This window comes from Lithobates pipiens, unplaced genomic scaffold (assembly GCF_037356315.1).
Source record: "Lithobates pipiens isolate NorthernLeopardFrog02 unplaced genomic scaffold, aLitPip1_a1.2 Scaffold_13, whole genome shotgun sequence".
NCBI lineage: Eukaryota > Metazoa > Chordata > Amphibia > Anura > Ranidae > Lithobates > Lithobates pipiens.
In genome coordinates, this window is record NW_027507718.1 from 324,289,579 (window position 1) to 324,310,670 (window position 21,092).

At 40.3% G+C, this 21,092-nt stretch overlaps 1 protein-coding gene across 1 annotated transcript in view; it reads right to left on the reverse strand.

Moving 5' to 3' along the window:
* Window positions 1-9,923: 9,923 nt before the first annotated feature.
* MGAT4D (MGAT4 family member D) overlaps window positions 9,924-21,092 on the reverse strand; it is a 178,104-nt gene continuing 166,935 nt past the window's right edge. Inside the window, exons 14-15 of the mRNA XM_077476938.1 lie at window positions 19,715-19,827; window positions 9,924-16,373 (exon numbers count right to left, since the gene is read on the reverse strand). Of these exons, the coding sequence (XP_077333064.1) occupies window positions 16,350-16,373; window positions 19,715-19,827 (137 nt within the window). The 3' untranslated portion in view covers window positions 9,924-16,349. The remainder of the gene's footprint in view (window positions 16,374-19,714; window positions 19,828-21,092) is intronic.

A 21,092-nucleotide genomic window follows, 5' to 3' on the forward strand; every position in this document is an offset into this window, starting at 1 on the left:
AAAAAAACCCTCACAACAATCTATATACAGATTTAAACGTCCATTATGTATTTATGGCATATAATCCCATAGGAATGGGCTATTTTCTTTCCAGGGGTTTCCACACGCAGGGCTGCCACCAAGGAGGAACCGAAACCAGGTTTTCCAGGTACTATGATACAAACACAAGGAGAGGGGCACCCCTCTCCTTGTGTTAGACTAAGGACATTGATTACTGGAACCATGTCTGCGGTCTGATGAGACCATGATAAACGTATCTGTTTCAGATGGTGTCAAGTGTGTGTGTGGCGCAACCAGGTGAGGAGTACAAAGACAAGTGTGTCTTGCCACAAGTGTGTCTTGCCCATCTCAACATGGAGATGGGTGTTTTGGGGAAGCACCCCAAAGCACCTTGTCCCCATGTTGATGAGGACAAGGGCCTCTTCCCGTCAACCCTGGCCGTTTGTTGTCGGGGTCTGTGGGCTTATGGGAATCTGGGAGGCCCTTTTAATAAGAGGGGCCCCCCAGATCCCAGCCACGCACCCTATGTGAATAAGTATGGGGTACATTGTACCCCTACCCATTCACCTGGGGGGGAAAAAGTTTCAATAAAAAAAACACACTAGACAGGTTTTTTAAGTAGTTTATTAGGGAGCTCTGGGTCTCTTCTGACTCCTCACCACCGTTGGACCTAGTCTGCTGGAAAGTCCAATTGTGTGTACGCAGCATTAGTGTGCTAAAAATGTGGTGAAAAAAACTGATCTACTGGCAGCTCAACAACAATACATTATTTACATGGGGACTCATACAGTATCTCACAAAAGTGAGTACACCCCTCACATTTTTGTAAATATTTTATTATATCTTTTCATGTGACAGCACTGAAGTAATTACACTTTGCTACAACGTAAAGTAGTGAGTGTACAGCTTGTCTAACAGTGTAAATTTCCTGTCCCCTCAAAATACCTCAACACACAGCCATTAATGTCTAAAACGCTGGCAACAAAAGTGGGTACACCTAAGTGAAAATGTCAAAATTGGGCCCAATTAAGACATTTTTCCTCCCCGGTGTCATGTGACTCGTTAGTGTTGCAAGGTCTCAGCTGTGAATGGGGAGCAGGTGTGTTAATTTTGGTGTTATTGCACTCACTCTCTCATACTGGTCACTGAAAGTTCAACATGGCATCTCATGGCAAAGAACTCTTATGCTGTGTACAGACGATCGGAATTTCCGACAACAAATGTTCAATGTGAGCTGCTTGTTGGAAATTGTGACTGTATGTATGCTCCCTGAGACATTTGCTGTAAGAATTTCAGACAACCGTTTGTGAGCAGGTTCTCAAATTTTCCGACAAGAAGACTTCTTGCCGGAAATTCCGAGCGTGTGTACACAATTCCGATGCACAAAAGTCCACACATGCTCAGAATCAAGCAGAAGAGCCGCAGTGGCTATTGAACTTCATTTTTCTCGGCTCGTCGTACGTCACCGCGTTCTTGACGTTTGGAATTTCCGACATTTGTGTGACCGTCCGTATGCAAGACAAGTTTGAGCCAACATCCGAAGGAAAAGAAAACACGGTTTTGTTGTCGGAATGTCCAATCATCTGTATGCGACATTAGAGCATCTGAAAAAAAAGAATTATTGCTCTACATAAAGATGGCCTATGGAAAAAAAATAAATAAATAAAAAGTGCGGAACACAAAACCTAAAAAAAGAAACAAAAATCACCAGGCTGCAGCCAGAGGTGGGACGCACACACCAGAAAAGCACAGAAAAAGAAAACTAGCTGCGCCAAAAATAAAATTACAAAAAATTAACCCTTATACAATAATTATATAATCAAAACAGTTTTTGGTCACTGATAATCTCCAATATCAATGTCCTCAACAGTAAAAATTTGCAGGAAGTGACTTCCACACTGCAATAGTTCATTCACAAGAAGGGGTTATTGGAATGAAACAATCCTCTCAGGTACTCTCTATTGTAACACCACGGTGATTCACACATATACATGTGAAAAGGAGATGCCCGAGCACCGAGATGCAGATGTGCTTACCAGACGGCAAACAATGGGGAGCATTTAAATATATTCCTTCCACTTCCTTAGGATTAATCAGGAACTATAGATCACCCTGGAACGGACCATCTAGACCGTGTTAAGGACTCCTAGACTCCATACTTCTATTGTGTATATTGCTATGGTGACTCAAAAAGAAGGGAAGCCTCCCATAATGTAAAATCATTAAAACATTTTATTAAATATGTTCAAATTGCACTTACGAACACAAGTTGTATCAATCGCTTCGGATAGGAACAGACAGAAAAGCCAGCCGGCGTTTTTTATAAAGATGGCCTAGGCTATAAAGAATGCCAAGACCCTGAAACTGCGCTGCAGCACGGTGGCCAAGACCATACAGTGGTTTAACAGGCAGGTTCCACTCAGAACAGGCCTCGCCATGGTCGACCAAAGAAGAATTTGAGTGCATATGCTCAGCATCATATCCAGAGGTTGTCTTTTGGAAATAGAGGTATGAGTGCTGCCAGCAATGCTGCAAAGGTTGAAGGGGTGGGGGTCAGCCTATCAGTGCTCAGACCATATGCCGCACACTGCATCAAATTGGTCTGGGTGTCTGTCATCCCAGAAGGAAGCCTCTTCCAAAGATGATGCACAAGAAAGCCCGCAAACAGTTTGCTGAAGACAAGTAGACCAAGGACATTAGACATAGGACAAGTAGAGGCGCAAATCACCTAAGACAATACACACAGTAGGGAAAAAAAACCCTCACAACAATCTATATACAGATTTAAACATCCATTATGTATTTATGGCATATAATCCCATAAGAATGGGCTATTTTCTTTCCAGGGGTTTCCACACGCAGGGCTGCCACCAAGGAGGAACCGAAACCAGGTTTTCCAGGTACTATGATACAAACACAAGGAGAGGGGCGCCCCTCTCCTTGTGTTAGACTAAGGACATTGATTACTGGAACCATGTCTGCGGTCTGATGAGACCATGATAAACGTATCTGTTTCAGATGGTGTCAAGTGTGTGTGTGGCGCAACCAGGTGAGGAGTACAAAGACAAGTGTGTCTTGCCTACAGTCAAACATAGTGGTGGGATTGTCATGGTCTAGGGCTGCATGAGTGCTGCCGGCACTGGGGAGCTATAGTTCATCGAGGGAACCATGAATGCCAACATGTACTGTGAGATACTGAAGCAGAACATGATCCCCCCCCCCCTTCAGAGACTGGGCCGCAGGGTAGTATTCCAACATAATAAGGACCCCAAACACACCAAGAGGACCGCTGCCTTGCTAAAGAAGCTGAGGGTAAAGATGGACTGGTCAAACATGTCTCCAGACCTAAACCCTATTGAACATCCGTGGGGCATCCTCAAACGGTAGGTGGAGAAGAGCAAGGTCTCCAACATCCACCAGCTCTGTGATGTCATCATGGAGGAGTGGAAGAGGACTCCAGTGGCAACCTGTGAACTCCATGCCCAAGAGGTTTAAGGCAGTGCTGGAAAATAATGGTGGCCACACAAAATATTGACACTTTGCACCCAATTTGGACATTTTCACTTAGGGATGTGCTCACTTTTGTTGCCACTAATGGCTGTGTGTTGAGTGATTTTGAGGGGACAGCAAATTTACACTGTTATACAAGCTGTACACTCACTACTTTACATTGTAGCAAAGTGTAATTTCTTCAGTGTTGTCACATGAAAAGATAATAAAATATTTACAAAAAAACGTGAGGGGTGCACTCACTTTTGTGTGATACTGTATATGCAATTTCCAATTAGCTCCATAATTAAGCTGTAAAGCTGAACTCCAGGCACAAAAACATTTTAAAATATTCACGATAGGCCACAAAGGATATAAATCTACTTTATGTGCCCCAAATGCCTTTGCAAGCCTAGTTATTACATTGTAAATGTAGTATTGACATCACCACTGTGCTGCACGAAGCCGAACTGTAATGCCGCACACACACGATTGGATTTTCTGATGGAAAATGTTGGATGTGAGCTTGTTGGCGGTAAGTCTGACCATGTGTATGCGCCATCTGACATTTGTTGTCAGACTTTCCACCAACAAATGTTGGCTAGCAGGTTCCCAAATTTCCCATCAACAAATGTTTGTTGTCGGACTTTCCGATCGCTTGTACACAAGTCCGTCGGACAAAAGTCCACGCATGCTCGGAATCAATAATGAGTCGGAAGCAATCGGTCTTGTAAAACTAGCATTCATAATGGAGATATCCTGTACGTCTTGTATGTCCCATTCATAATTGTTGGCCAACATTTGTGTGACCGTGTTTATGCAAGACAAGTTGGAGCCAATACCCTTCAAACAAAAATCCATGGTTTTGTTGTCGGAAATTCGGATAATGTGTACGGAACATAAGAGAAACCCATCAGGACCACCTGCTAGAGGCTGTCTGCAGGTATTACAGGTAGGTAAAATAATGGTGGCCACACCATTATTCATCAGGACCACCTGCTAGAGGCTGTCTGCAGGTATTACAGGAAGGGAAAATACAAGACAAGCCACAAGGAGAGAAACAGAAGTGACTGGTCTTTATTAAAGCATAATCCTGCACAAAGGCCATGTTTTAGGCTGCAATACTTTTTAAGAGGGGCTTGTGAATGGCTAGAATTGGGGGCACAAAGCACCAGTCCCTGCCCCACTTCCTCTCCTGCTAGAATAACCCACCTGATTCAGACTTTAACCATCCACCATCTTGTGCCCACTCAAAGCCAGAGGCCTACTTTCCCAGAGGATCCCAAAGGATCACATTGACATAGTATCCAGGGTTACTTAACAGTATATTGTTAGTCACATTTAGTAGATAAATTCCCCACGTAAGGGGGAGACCACACAACATGGGACTTTCAGTTATGCCGAAATAGGAAAATTACAAATATTAATAAAATCCCAAGTATCCATCACAATAGTTAAAATATCACATACAAAGTAGTCCACATTTCAATATGCCATCAGCCATATCCAAATAGTTTGTTAAAGTATATAATCAGTGTCTTACAAAAGCGTAAAGGATCAATGCATTTATCATATTTGCTTCCTTAGGATCCATGCTTGCACATGAAAAAGATATGGCTAAAAAAACAAAATGATAAAACTTGAGATACATATTGTGCAATATACAATACAAGCCTAGCCACATCTATAAAGTAAAGGAAAAGAACCCCCCCGCTCCACCATAGAATGAAAATAGATTCTCCCCTCCCAATGAAATACCAAGCAAGGGTACCAAGGCAAGCCATGGAGGGACTCAAAGTATAGACTGGGGCTTTAGCACATGGCCACTATTCCATAAATACTTCAAACTATTTAGCTCAAGCGGGCCATGTACAGAAAGTAACTAAGAATGGTGAAAAACTAAAAGGAGAAAAACTATGTATGCCTTCCATGTTGGTTGCTAGTAGTTGCTTTGATGGTTATGTAGTACGAGTTATTTATTGAATAGTGGCTGTTGGAAGGCAACATGGTCTAATGTTATATTTCTGGAGTTTCTACACATAGGTTTCCTATTCCCAAAGATCAGCCATGCTGATACTTGCAGTTCCATGACTTTAAAGATTAAAGGTCTGAATTTCTTTCTGGTTTATACAACCAAGCATTTGCTTTGCTGGAGCGGTCTGGAATGTCTTTGAACAGCTCTTGGCTCCGGACTGTCTGTTGCTATAAAGCAAACTTGAAAGGGAGCATAGCTGACAAGATGATTGATGAAATGTCCTGCTACAGAAGATCAAAAGGTCCAGCTAAGATTGAAGATTGAACTAGGATACAGCGACATGATACATGGACAATGCTGCCCCTAGAAGCCAATACAGCAGGATGGACAGCAATACAAGATATTAAAAGGACTACCTCTTCGCAATAGCTCATTGGACAGAAGGCTAGTGGGGGTGGTTACAAATGGGTCTAGATGAATGTGTAAAGAGGGCACACAGGAGGAAATTCCTCCCTTTTCACTGGTGGTTCTCTGAGCTGCATGCCTCTCTATCTCTACCCTTATCAGTCTTGGCTTCTGCCTGGGCCACTTGGCTCTCTCTCGCCACAATTTTGAGCCGCATGGCTTTCTCTCTTTGCCATCTGAGCCCAGCCTGATGATATAAAGCTTTGAGGGAAAGCATTGTGATATGTATCTTTGATAGTCTGATATTATGTGCTCTGTTATGTTTGTAATATATTTCCTTAGTATTTTATGTTAGCATTTTCCTATTTTCTTGGGAAATAAATAAGACTTTGTTTTATTAAGCCGTGCGCTTGGTCGCATAGCCAACATTGTGTTATTGTGATATCAACAGTAACATGATCAGAGTTTTCATAGACTAGCTAACTAGGACATTAGACAAATGAATACATAGGTGCGATAGAGGGAATTTGTAACCACCTTTGAACAATATTTATTTCATCAATTACTTCAGTGGCCATGTGCTCAAGCCCAGGTCTATACTTTGAGCTGCTGCTGCCCCCCCCCTCCCCTCCTGGCTTGCCTTGGTGTATGTGCTTGGTGTTTTGTGTGTGTGGGGGGGGGGGGGGACCGTTATGGTTACATGGAGGAGTGGGTTTTAGGTGGGGGTTTCACTGCCTCCCTATAGACATGAGTTGCTTGTATTGTATCATATGATGATTGTATCTCATCTTTATAATTTTATTTGTTTAGCCATATCTTTTCATGTGCGAGTGTGAGAAAGCAAATCATCCAAAACTCATTGATCCTTTATGTTTTTACAAGATGTTGATTATACACTTTTACAAATAATTTGGATATGGCTGATGGCATATTGATCTATGGTCTATTTTTTAGGTGATATTTTACCAATTGTAATATAGACTTTGAAAGTCCTGTGCTATGTGGTCTCACCCTTATCGGAGGATTCATTCCATAGGGTTGGTGGAGATTTTTTTTTTTTTCTATAGTACTTGGATGGAGATGGTACCAGAATAGGTTTAATGTGAGCAGCTTAAGCCACAATTTTCTATGTTACATTTAGTGGATGATCTGCATTAATCAAATGTTAAAGTATCATGCAACACTTTTGGTAAGCCATCTTCCCTTAAACAGTCTCTCTTCACCCGGGGGTCATTAGTACTCACCGAGATGTGATCTCTGCAGTCACCTCCTCCATGGGTACACCTCTCCTGGGACCCTCACTTAAAGGAACTTTTGTCCTGGCCAAATAGGCCTTTTTGTAACCAACCCTAGCCCCCAACTCCATGAGGGTCAAGAAGTCAACAGCCGACACTTCTGGGTGCAGGTCTACATCTCCCTGGTCTCAAGCACTGTCCAGGGCCTCCACTTGTTGGCTACATCTGCCTGATGGTGGGATCTCTGGCTCCCATGTCCCAACTGCATAAAGGCTTCTCCCAACCTGGCTTATATATGGGAATCAACTGACCAATGAAATCACTACAGGAGGGCTCCAACTAAAAGGGGCCTAGCACCTAATGACTTTGCTTTCTGTAACCAGACACTACTCTGGAACAGAGCCTCCTAGATGCAGACTAACTGCACCTACTTACACATGCACAAAGCACACAGAGATTCAAGTAAGAATGCACATTCCTCTTGTATTTCGGCTATAATTTATTATACCAGCATTCAGCTCTAAGTACTTCTGAGTCTCAGACATGGAAAATATATGCTGTAAAAAAGTTTTGGCAATGGCAGCCTTTACTGTTATTCCCTCAAAGTCTGGAGCTGAGCACCATTCAAATATGAAGCAGACATTTGTTCCCACTAGATCCATTTTTCTTGATATACAGTACCTTGCAAAAGTATTCACCCCCTTGGTATTTTTCGTGTTTTGTTGCTTCACAACCTGGAATTGACATGGATTGTTTGAGGATTTGCATCATTTAATTTACAGAACATGCCCACAACTTTGAAAATGTTTCTTTTTTTTATTGTGAAGCAAACAACAAATATGACAAAATAACAGAAAAAAATCAATGTTCATAACTATTCACCACCTAAAGTCAATACTTTATAGAGCCCCCTTTTGCAGCTATAAGCCGCTTTGGATAAGTCTATGAGCTTACCACATCTTACCACTGGGATTTTTGCCCATTCCACCTTGCAAAACTGCTCCAGCTCCTTCAAGTTGGACGGTTTGTGCTTGTGAACAGCAATCTAAGTCTGACCCCAGATTTTCTATTGGATTGAGGTCTGGGCTTTGACTAAACCATTCCAACACATTTACATGTTTCCCCTTAAACCACTCAAGTGTTGCTTTAGCAGCACGTTTGGGGTCATTGTCCTGCTGGAAGGGGAACCTCCGTTCTAGCCTCAAATCACACACAGAGTGGTACAGGGTTTGCTCAAGAATATCCCTGTATTTAGCACCATCCATTTTTCCCTCAACTCTGACTAGTTTCCAAGTCCCAACTGCTGAAAAACATCCCCACAGCATGATGCTGCCACCACCATGTTTCACTCATGGTGTTCTTTGCGTGATGTGATGGGTTTGCGCCAGACATAGCATTTTCTTTGATGGCCAAAAAGTTAAATTATAGTCTCATCAGACCAGAGCACCTTCCTCCATACATTTTGGGAGTCTCTCACATGCCTTTTCGCAAACCTAAAACATGCCATTTTGTTTTTAGCTGAAAGTAATGGCTTTCTTCTAGCCACTCTGCCATAAAGCCCAACTCTGGAGCGTATGGCTTATTGTCGTCCTATGTACAGATACTCCAGTCTCTGCTGTGGAACTCTGCAGCTCCTCCAGGGTTACCTTAGGTCTCAGTGCTGCCTCTCTGATTAATGCCCTCCTTGCCCGGTCCGTGAGTTTTGGTGTGTGGCAGTCTCTTGGCAGGTTTGCTGTTGTGCCATGTTCTTTCTATTTGGTTATGATAGATTTGATGGTGCTCCTAGGGATCATCAATGATTTGGAGTTTTTTATAACCTAACCCTGACTTGTACTTAACAACATTGTCCCTTGTTTGGAGAGTTCCTTGGTCTTCATGCCAGTGTTTGGTTAGTGGTGCCTCTGAGTCCTTTCAAAAAAAGTGTGTATATGTAATGGCAGTTCATGTGACATGAAATGAAATGATATCCACCTATGTGCAATCTAATTTGAGCTAAGCTTTTTATGGGCTTCATAACCAAGTGGGGTAAATACATAAGCACATGGCAATTATCAGTTTTTTATTTCTGAAAAATATTTTATATAATAATAATAATAATATCATTTTGTGTATATATTTTTCTAATTTTACTTCACCAACTTAGACTATTGTGTTCTGATCCATTACATATAATTCAGATTAAAAAAAAAACATCGAACTAAAGGCTGTAATGTAACAAAATAGGTAACAGGCCAAGAGGGGTGAATACTTTTGCAAGGCACTGTATGTAGGAAGAGTCCTTGAACACTTCCCCCCGTTCTGATCTAGGACAAATGATGAAACAAGAGAAACATCAAAGACTATAGAAACTGACAAAACTTACCAGCCTAACAATACTTGTAAAGTTGGTTTTAGTCACTGCAATGAACTTTTTAAGGCCCATTTGTTTTGTGATAAAGTGTGGCAAAATATGTTTACGTTACCTTAACATACTCCACTGTGGTGTGTTGCAGTGCTATTCATTGGGAATGCACTACAAAGTACACTGTGTTAGTTGTGGTGCACTCCGTTAAAACAAAAGGTGCTTGTGTGATTTTTGTGCATTAGGGTGTGCTGCCATCAAATAAAAAAAAACAAATATGGGCTGCCTGAATGCAGTAAACCTTCAGACGATGCCATGTGTTGTTGTAATGTTATGCATAATGTGAAGGTGTGCCCTAAAGCCGCGTACACACGATAAGACTACCGGATGAATGATTGTCCTTTCTTTTGCACGCTAGTCTCACATCAAAACCCAATAAGGTTACTAAAGTTATGAAAATTCTCATAAGACCAAATAATCCTTCAGAAGTGATGTAATTTATTGTATTCTTTCATTTCCAAGCATGCATGGTCTTGGTCACACAACTTTTTTCATATAAAGACAATACTAGTTACACAAAAATCTTTTGACAATCGTGCCAAAGGCAGTATTTTGCATCCAATTTTCTCATTGTGTTTACTAGGCTTAATGCCAGCTTTGCTGTCACTTTAAATAGTTTGTTTGGGCCAAGCTGGCCTAAAAAAAAAAAAAAAAAAAAAAAAAGATTTCCTTTAACGATACTTTCGGCTGCTGTCCTTATAGTATACAAACGCTGTGTTCCGGCAGCAGTATGGTGACTACTCATTCCTGGAACAAAATAAAGTCGGGCTGAGCACTGCTCAACCATTCATAGGAAATCTTGTATTTTATGAACGAATACAAGTCTCTCTCTGAATGGCTGTCATGGGGATCATGAAATCATCCGCCCGCCTCTCTACCTTAGTCAGAGGAAGCCTTGTACTCACTGATTAAAATACAAGGCTCCGTGCAAATGACTGAGCAGCACTTTGTCCGACTTGATTTTGTCCAAGAATGAGACGGGAAGTCTCCCAATCGTTGCTGGAACACATTACTGTGTACTATATGTAACTGATACGGTTTCTACAGCACCGACTGTAGACACACGTATTCATAGCTTGTTTGGGCCAGCTTGGCACAAACTATTAAAATTGATAGCAAAACTGAAGTTAAGCATTAGTGATTTCATAGCAGAAAAAAATAAATAAATAGACTCTGTCTGTACTGAAAACACTCACTTTAATTAAGGCTGATTTGTGCTCATTTTGAGCAGAATATCCATTGAAATTGCACAGTAGTAAAAGAAGAAATTCCTGCATAAAAGTTCAACATAACAGAAGCACATACATTAAAAGAATAAAGTTCAATACATAAATCACAAAGAATGATCATAAGTACCATTAAATAAATAGAACAATTCATTCAGCTATGCAAACATACATACATACAACTTTGCCATTTAACAAACTCAGATTTTGAAAAAGCTAAAAAAACATTAACTGCACTGTGCAAAGATATTTACACTAATGTCTCAAAAAGCAGCTCTGAAATTCACAAGTCATTAGGAAGACATAACACATAGCCCTGAGCATGATTTAAGGGGCACTCAAACACTAGAGAGCGTTATTTTGTATCCAAACAAGAATTTGAGTTCCCAATCAGAAGAGATTAAATGCATCAGTATAAGTGATAAAAGTGCCTTATAGCACAGTGGATTGTCACTAGTCTCCAAAAAAGCAATATTTTACTTTACATATTAGTTCATCGCAAACAAAGCTGTAATGTGGACCACTGTATATGAACAGCTGGTACTCTTTAATGCCCCCAATGATGCAAATTTGAGGTATGAGAATAGAGAAGTAAAAGTTTTACTTTTGTGCTCTTGTTTTCTATTTAAAGCAAAGGTCACTTAAAACTGGTATTTCATTGTAAAGTCAGACTGTGTACAGCTGCCTGTTCTACAGAAGCCAGTCTGAGGACCGGCTTCGGTTGATCGGGCATGCTGGAAAACCAGCATTTGATCAGGATTTTTTTTTTCATTCAACCTGCTAGCTCAATGAAAAAACCCTGAAAGTGTGTACCCAGCTTGGCAACGTATCAGAGCACAGGCCAGTGGCTTGCAGGCCTCTGGGAAAGATTAATCTGCTAAATGAATAGCTTTCCTTCTATTAGGCAGCCATTACTGTTTCTGGCAATGCACAGTGAATCCAGCATGAGAAGGCAAACAACTTTGCCTAGCTTTGCACTGGCTACCAATTTCAATTTTCTTGTTCAATTCCCTTTAGATTTACCTTCAACTGTGTAGTGCAAGGGCCTGCCTGATTGCATGCAAATTGAAAGTGTTTTGGTTGGACCTAATATTAAATGGTTTTGGTAAATCTAAAGGAAAATTGTATAATGTGTAGCCAGCTTTAGTCTGAGTTATATGCCAATAATTATTGGAGAGAAGCTGACATTACAGAGGTGCTATAACACACTGAAATGTCAGTTTTGGGCAGTTAGCATTTAATTTCTACTTTCAGTATTACAGTCAGTAATCCTGGACAAGCAATAAATACACAGAATGAACAAAATCAAAAACGTACAAATTCATCAAAACTTTTAGCTAAGCCATGGCTTGACAAGGACAAAATCAGCCATCATTAGTAGCCTGGGATGTTATAAAATCATACTGGCCCTACTGGAGTACTTAAACCAGTACACCGACTTATAATTAAACAACGCACACTTCAAACCTCTTTGTAAACATATTTTCTTTGTAAAACATTTCACACATTCCTCAAGGCACAATTTTAAGAAGATCGATTGAAACCCTGGCTAATTAATTAGCCCAATAAAAGTGAAAACGTTTAAAAAACAAGAAAATATTCAGTAATAAACTAAAAAGGACTGGCTTTACAGAAACAATTCACATATACACAAGCTGCCATTACTGACCTCTGCCAAAATGAGTAGATACTAGACTGTCAAGCTGATCCAATGGCTTCAGCCACTTTGAGGTGAGAATTGCTAAACTGTTCATTTCCAATACTCACTGCCCTGAATATGTTCCAGGTCAGAGATTTAAAGTATTGAAGCAGAGGATCAACATCACAATCACACAAATCATTTTTAGAATACCTCAGCAATGGCTGCTGAAGTATTTGTCTTAGCACGTTTCCTTTAAGTTACGTGCCGGCATATGTTTTATTCAGTTACACTATTTGGTTACCTTAAAAAATAAATAAATAAAAAGGCAAAGAGCAAAGGCATACAGGAAACCCACATCAACCAAGCACATTTAGTATTTCACCAGTTTACAGCAGTCAGAACAGCGAAGCGTGGTTTATTAATGACTGCTGTAGGTTCTTGCCCTTTACTCTTTGCGACTACATAAAAAACCTGTATGGTCATTTCTGGTTGCATAACAATTCTTTATCTGTATTAATAAACTATGCAGATTTGCACACCTTGCATAGCTGTCATGAACATTCTTAAGTCTCAGCAGTTCTCACACTTCTGGTGTTGAACACAACACAGTTTGTATAGATATAGATATTTACACCTGGAATCTGTAATGCCATTCACACCTTACGGTGCATGCATGATTGCTTCTTAAAGTGTACCTATCCAGAAAAAAAATCTGGATGTTCCTAACTTGTTTATAAAGGTGAAGGTTTCAATGTTATCATCCTGATCCAGGTTTTACTACCTAGTGAGTCACCAGGAACAAGTACTTAATTGCATGTTAATTCCGTATTAGTTGGCTCTGGCTCCGCATGTTAATTTCATATTAGTTGGACCTTGCTCCGCATGACAGCCCTCAAAGCAGAATAGTTCAAACTATGTCAGCAACAGCAGCTCCCGTGTTTCTATCACAATAGTTTTACAATAAGTTAGTTATACATATTAGAAGATGGCTAAGTCTGTGTTAATGATCTGCTCTCAAGCTTGTTCAGTCTCTGGGCTGAACAAAAGAAAATAGACTACACCATCCCCACTAATCATTGAAAAGTGCATTTTTTTTTGCCTGGGGCTGCCCAAGTGCAGTAACACTGGCGAACAGGGACTACATCTGTTAGGATGCAGTCATTGTTTGAACCATCATTTTCCACCCTGCTCAGTTGAGTTTTAAATTGCCATTCTTTATGCTGAGTGGTATTTGCAGGGCCGCTCAAGGCTCAAATTTTGACCAATTCAGGAGCAGCAGGCAGGAATTCAAGGTATCTATGGAGGCCCTTAGCAAAATGAACCAGCTACCTGCTTGAAAAATCCAGCCCAGATGATCACCAGTTCTCCCTGTAAATAATTCCCAAGGGTCTTTACTATCAATGTCTGGACCAGGTGACAATTTCAGTAAGGAGAGGCGCTTTGAGCCCCTTATTAATTTTTTCTTTCACATCTCAATCAAAGATCTGATATAGGCAGATATTCCAGTCATCAATTATTACCATAGACCAGTGATGGCGAACCTTGGCACCCCAGATGTTTTGGAACTACATTTCCCATGATGCTCATGCACTCTGCAGTGTAGTTGAGCATCATGGGAAATGTAGTCCCAAAACATCTGGTGTGTCAAGGTTCGCCATCACTGCTATAGAGAATCCACTATGGGGAACAGAGCCAACACTTAATGAACATTTAGAGAACAAAGTCAAAACAAATGAAGAAAGATGCCTGGCTATCAAGGCCAAGCTAGAAGAGATCTCTCTATTAAAAAGGCACTGACAAAGTTCTGTGGATCATCAGAGTTCTGTGCTTTTTGTGAATAAGATAAGGCAAGACTGATCTAGCAATATTACTCATTTATGTTCCAAGTTACAGTGCTGCTGAGAACCTCTCTCATCCACAAAATATCCTAAACACCTAGAATTGCAGGAGAGCTGAAAGTACATGGCTCTCTTTTCCTGAATAGTATTGCAATTATACTGTCTTCTTTTATGGCCTCATGCACACTGGACATTATAAAAATTCCAGTAGCGTTAGCTGTAGAAAGCTCCCACAAAAGCATATGGCTCAAAAACGCTGATATGATGCCGAATAGCCATGTTTTTCACCTTTCATCAGGGTTAGAGCATTTTTACAGCTGAAACCCACTAGTTCTAGAGGTTTTATTCCAGACAGAAAAAGACCCTGTCAAAAAACGCTGATACCAGCCTGTGTGTGCATGGACACATAGGATAACATGCTGGGGAGTTTACTGGCCACAGACCAAAAAAAAAAAAAACGCCTAAAGCCAAACACAGCAACTGTAAAAAAAAGTCTTGTGTGCATGAGGCCTTAACTGTAAAGCCCTGTGCAAACACTTGCGCTACCTAAATCAGGTATAAACAATATCAGAAAGGTGAAATAAGCGCACTATTGTGTGTGTTATCACAGTAAGTGCATGTCATCTTGATCTTACTGAAAATAAACACTAAAAATCTAAGATTTAACAATCTGACCTTGTAAGGACTTACTGATTTGCCTCGTAAAATCTGGATAAGCCATTGTTGCTTTGATTTGCCTCATTCCTGTGATAGATTTGAAAATTGTGAGTTCTGAGACAAGCTGGTGACATCATGGAGTATAAAACTACTGAGTGGAGTTTTGATTTAAGTATCTGAAAAACCACATTAAGCAATATAGTTGGAAATATTAGTGGACCTAAAGTAAAATATTGACTTTAGCTAGTTCCTTCATGCTGCCATGGCTGTTAGAAAAGAAAAAACAAAACAAAAAAAAAAAAAAAATACAGAGCACTGAAATACTTAGCCAACATGTTGATATGTGCTCCCCCTGGGTGTCTTCATGTCCAATTCAGCTTCTTTGGTACAGCACTGTGTGAGGCAAGGGCAAAGGTTGGCTGTCAGGCAGAAGCAGTCTGTCCCTCAGTTTCACACAGAGCCATGCCAAAAAAGCAGAAGTGAAAATCACGGGAGCCTGCAACGCTGCTAGCTCGGTATTTTAATATTTGAAAGCAGTAGCCTTATGTAGCAGACCTAAAGTAAATATTTAATATTAAAGTGATTGTAAAGTCTTCTTTTTTTTCTTTTAAAAATAACAAACATGAAACACTTACCTGCTCCATAAAATGGTTTTGCACAGAGCAGCCTGGATCCTCCTCTTCTCTGGTCCCTGAAAGGTGCCTCCCCTCCTACCCGTTGAATGCCCACACAGCAAGCAGATTGCAGACACGGAGCTGTGCCCCGACCCCTTTCTCTTCTCATTGGCTGACAGCAGCGGGAGCCAATGGCGCTGCTGTCTCAGCCAATGAGGAGGGGAGTCCCAGGCAACTGAGACACTGCTGAAACATCGCTGATCTAGATGGGGCTCAGGTAAGTATGCGGGGGGGGGCAGGCTGCTGCACAAAACACACAATGCATTATGATAAAAAAAAAAAAAAAAAAAACTTGTGTCTTTACAACCACTTTAAGTCTGTTTTACCTTCGATGACAATAATGGTTTCCAAAATTGCCACAGAATCCATTGCATTCCATGCAAACGCAGCACATTAGTACACTTGCAACATTATCAAGATGTGTTTAAATTGTAAAGAGCTATCATTTGGTAAAGGCTTTCAGAAAACATTCCATCAAACAAATGGTTTACAGTGTCCAATACCTTGGTTCTGTAATTAAACAAAAACCGTAAAAAGGTTCAGTGATAAAGTTCTTTGGTTGAATAATTTCTGCGTGCATATAGCTCCTGCCGTCTTGAGAGCAAACGTTGATCTTAAAGAAAACGCAAATACTCTTAAAAGTTCTTTTGTAAAAAGAACAAACAATTATAAATATAAATAGCTAAATTATTTCCAGCATAAAAATATAATAATCTATATAATTTTCTGCATCCTTCCAGTAATGCCATTCAAACGTCAGTAGTCTTGCACTGTCCCAGCAGAGGGCAATTAAGCTTCAAACGTAGACTATTTCTTCACTTTAATAAATATCTGGAAAAGAAACAGAATAGGTAGTATACTCAAAGACAGTGTTCTCACTGTAAGTGTAAATCAAAATATAAAAGAATAGACCATTTAAAAGGTGGGCAAATTCCTTAAAATGGAACTTTAATCAGATAAGTAAATCTTGCTAGATCATTTCAGACTGGCCCGTTTTGCAGGAATAGCAAAGTAAAACATTAAAAATGAGTGCCTATACGGTTTAAAAGGCTCTGTACATGCTCAGTTGCTCTCTATTTTTGACATTGTGATAATCACTAGAGGCTGATCTGCTGACAGTCTAATGATTTACTGCTGTTCAGGGGGCTCTGGTCTTCAGCAAAATGGCAGCCTCCAGCAAGAAGAAACTATGCTGGAGGCAATTTACAGCACACACAAATTTTGGTAGGATAATGTGGAATGCATGTTCCTTGCTAAAGAACATTAACTTTATCAAGTTGTTATGGGTAAAGTTCAACTTTAAATATCTTTAGAGGTCACTAAATTGTTTAGATCTTGTGCTAGAAACCACAATAAATTTCCATTTCCTTTATGAAACACTTTGTGGATGACTAATTATTTATTTTTTTTACCTGCAAAACCCGTTTAACATGTACGTGCGTTATCTAACATTATGTTGCGCAAGCAATCAGTGTAAAGTAAGTTTTTTTTTGTCCAAGCCGCTATTGATCTATTTATACTTCTGCATAAGTAACAAAAGGTGTAACTTGGACTGTTATTAATAAAGTAGTTGGTTTAAAACCGGTTCTAGAAAAAAACGACAGCTTTGAATGTCATGAACAGAATACATTTCCTTCAGCTGAAAAGTCTGCTACAGGGCCCATATTATAGAAGCTGCAACAGGTTCATAGCTCAAAGCTTGACTTGATTTACAGTGCCTTGCAAAAGTATTCACTTCCCTTGGCATTTTTCATGTTTTGTTGCCTCACAACATTTACATAACATGTCCACAACTTTGAACATTTTTTTTTCCTATTGTGAAGCAAACAACCAATAGGACAAGATAACAGAAAAAGTCAATGTGCATAACTATTCACCCCCCTAAAGTCAATAGTCTGTAGAGACTCCTTTTGCGGCTATCACAGCTTTGGATAAGTCTCTAAGACAGGGGTCTCAAACTGGCGGCCCCCCAGCTGCTGCGAAAACTACAAGTCCCATGAGGCATTGCAAGGCTGAGAGTTACAAGCATGACTCCCACGGGCTGAGGCATGATGGGACTTGTAGTTTTGCAACATCTGGAGGGCCGCCAGTTTGAGACCCCTGCTCTAAGAGCTTGCCACATCTTACAACTGGGATTGTAAGGGCCTATCACTTGTCATCGGGGGCAGCGATCATGCCATGCCCCCATACAGTTTTAAACACGCCCCTAGGAACACTTAACCCCTACACTGCCACCTAGTGGTTTACCCCTACACTGCCAGTGACATTTTTACAGTAATCAATGCAATTTTATAGCATCAATCGCTGTATTAATGCCAATGGTCCCAAAAATGTGTCAAAATTGTACGATGTGTCCGCCAAAAGGTTGCAGTCAAGATAAAAATCGCTGATTGCTGCCATTACTAGTAAAAAAATAAATTATAAAAATGACATAAAACTATCCCCTATTTTGTAGACGCTATTACGTTTGCGCAAACCATCAAGAAAATCAAATAAACGCTTATTGCGAGTTTTTTACGTATCGGCCTAAACTGAGGGGAAAAAAATTTTTTTGGGGGATATTTATTATAGCAAAAAGTAAAAAATAATGCGTTTTTTTCAAAATTTACGCTTTTTTTGTTTATAGCAAAAAAAAATTAAAATCGCAGAGGTGATCAAATACCACCAAAAGAAAGCTGTAATTGTGGGGGGAAAAAAAAGACGCCAATTTTGTTTGGGAGCCACGTCACATGACCACGCAATGCCGAATTGCAAAAACGCTCTGGTCAGGAAGGGGGTAAATCCTTCCGGGGTTGAAGTGGTTAATTACAGCAGACTAACATACTGACCTAACAATATGTGCTGCAATTGTGCACAAGGTTTCTTCCTTGCAGGATGAAATCAGCTTAAATATATTTTAATAGGGGTTAAATGTTTCCGTCTAAGATATCACCTTTATGCGATCCCACTTGGCCCTTGATGTGACTCTTTGCTGGAGGGGGTATGATGGAGGCCTTCTAAGCCCACTTCCTCCAACATACCAGCCCTATTAATATTTTTATTAACTTTTTTTTTACACTGTCCTTTTAGGTTTTTTTGTATCACTTTTATTGCTATTACGAGGAATGTATCCATTGTAATAGAAATAAGGTATGACAGGTCTATAAGACCCCAAATCTCTCCTCTATATAAAAAAGAAAAAATCCCCCCAAAAAATGATCTTTTGCAGTCTGCCCTAGACTGGAAGTGAGCTCATGACATCACTCCAGTCCTAGATCATAGAGGTGATCAAGGATGATCTGGTCTCTGTTCACCTCTATGGCTAGCCGCACGAAACATCGGATCATTTCCCGGTCTCGCTGGTAAGAACAGCAAGCCTGAAAAACACCAGCGACGACCCCTGTCGCTGCTTCTAAAAGTGATCCAGTGGCTAATAGCTTTTATGAGAAACCGATTTACCAGCTGAAAATAAAAAAATACTGGGGTTATGGCTGATATATATATATATATATATATATATATATATATATATTTATATTTATTATATATATTTCAGTTAGTGCTTTATGGATATCTTGGAGATTTCAATTTACATGATAGGGACAGGTAGGGAATAACAGACACTTACTGATGTGAATAATGAATAACTGCTAGACCCTATTCTTACACCTAAAATTAGGGCTTGATGTAGGCTGATGACCAGAGGTTCATGGATGGTGGAATTTTTCAGAGCTATGTTCTTCTCTTTCTGTCACATAATTGGAGTATGGGATTTTGTGACCAGAAAGAGGAGGACGAAGGATTAGAAAAATAAGCAGTAAGCTAAAAGAACAGAGAAAGGGGGGTGGGAGTTAAACAGATCTTCCTTTGGTGAACCCATGTTTATACAGAGAGGGTCTTTTGAAGAGCTGGTGTCTATTCATAAAGTCATTAGTGAAGCATAAGTGGCAGAGCTGTAGATATATAATGGGATGCTACAAGTTGTGACAAGAACAGAAGCTCAAACTTTTACTAATGTACTGCTAAGGTTGGATTGCCTATTTTAACCATTTTGTTATATGGATCATCTGTTTAACAAAGAAGAAATGGGTATGCTGATATGTTTACTTCTGCAACAGATTCAACGCTGTACAGCCAGAAATGTGGATTAAAAACAAAGCAGTGTCCTACAGCAGGATGAACATAAATCTCACCTCACTCAATAACGCCCAAACAGGGGACTCTGTGATAATTTTCAGACGAATGGCTTTAATTTTTCCCAAAACGCTATTAACTTCACCTTCAGCAATACCATTGAGAAACTTCCCTGCGAGTAAAAAAACAAAAAAAAACAACAAAAAAAAAAAAAAAACACGACACGTTACAAAGTAAAATGTGCTGTAAATGGTACAATGTAGTAAAATTAGTTTGGAACCTAAAATGAAGACTACATATTTAAATAGTATGGATGATGAAGCTCCAGACAATATTAAAGTTTGTATGACCAAACATGAGTTTAGGGTGGCGATTTTCAAAAGTGTTGGCTGCTATGGAACTACTTTTTTTTAATGTGGGTGTTACATGCCAAAACATCTCCCTCTAGCACTTGACAGTTGTCACTAGAGTGAGCATAATCTTAGCCCTGGTTCACATTTGTGCAAACTGGATGCATTATGAACAGCATCAGATTCACATTACAAGTGAATCAAAACGGCTTTCTATGGAGCTAGTTCAAATGTATGGGCCACCAGCAGTGGGTTTTTAAGAAGAGTCCTGTGCGATTTTCAGTCTGGTTTAGGTGCAATTTCAAGTGTCACACTTTAATAATGTGCAACTAAATCAGCGAATGAAACTGCACCGACTCTTAAAAAAAAAAAAAAAATCACACTGAAACAAGTCCCCCACATACAGTATGCAAACCCGGTCTTAATGGTATAGTGTTCTCACTTATGTGAGCTTTCTGGCCCAATAAGATATAGGCTAATCTCTTTCGTGCCAAACTACTACAACTGGCAACTCATTTAAGTGATTTTCTGGGACAATAAGGGGTTAAACCATCCTTTTTCAACCAGGGTGCCTTCAGGATTCTTCAGGGGTGCCTTGGCAAAATGCTTAAAAATTGCCCCAAAATTGTATGCAAGCCAGTGGGGGGGATTAAAGAGGAAGTAAACCCTGATAAGTTTACTTCCTCTTTCATTCCCTGCAAAGGCCAAGCATAATGGACTACTATGCATCGCATAGTAGCCCATTATGTGTCACTTACCTGACACAGGAGCCAGCGAAGTTGCCGCTGTCCCCTGTAGTCCGCCGCATCCATCTTGTTGGTGGGGTCTCGCAGCTCCGCCGCTGTCATTCGGCGAAGCCGCAATGACGTCACTCCCGCGCATGCGCACGGGAGCCAACACGCGCGGCAGCTCCGTCGCTGAGAAAGCCGCGCTCAGTGCGCCTGCGCACCGCTGTCTACGGCGCAAGCGCCGTAGACAGCGGTGCCTGTTTTCGGGCAAATATCTCCTAAACCATATAGGTTTAGGAGATATTGCTTGGACCTACAGGTAAGCCTTAATCTAGGCTTACCTGTAGGTCAAAGTGGTT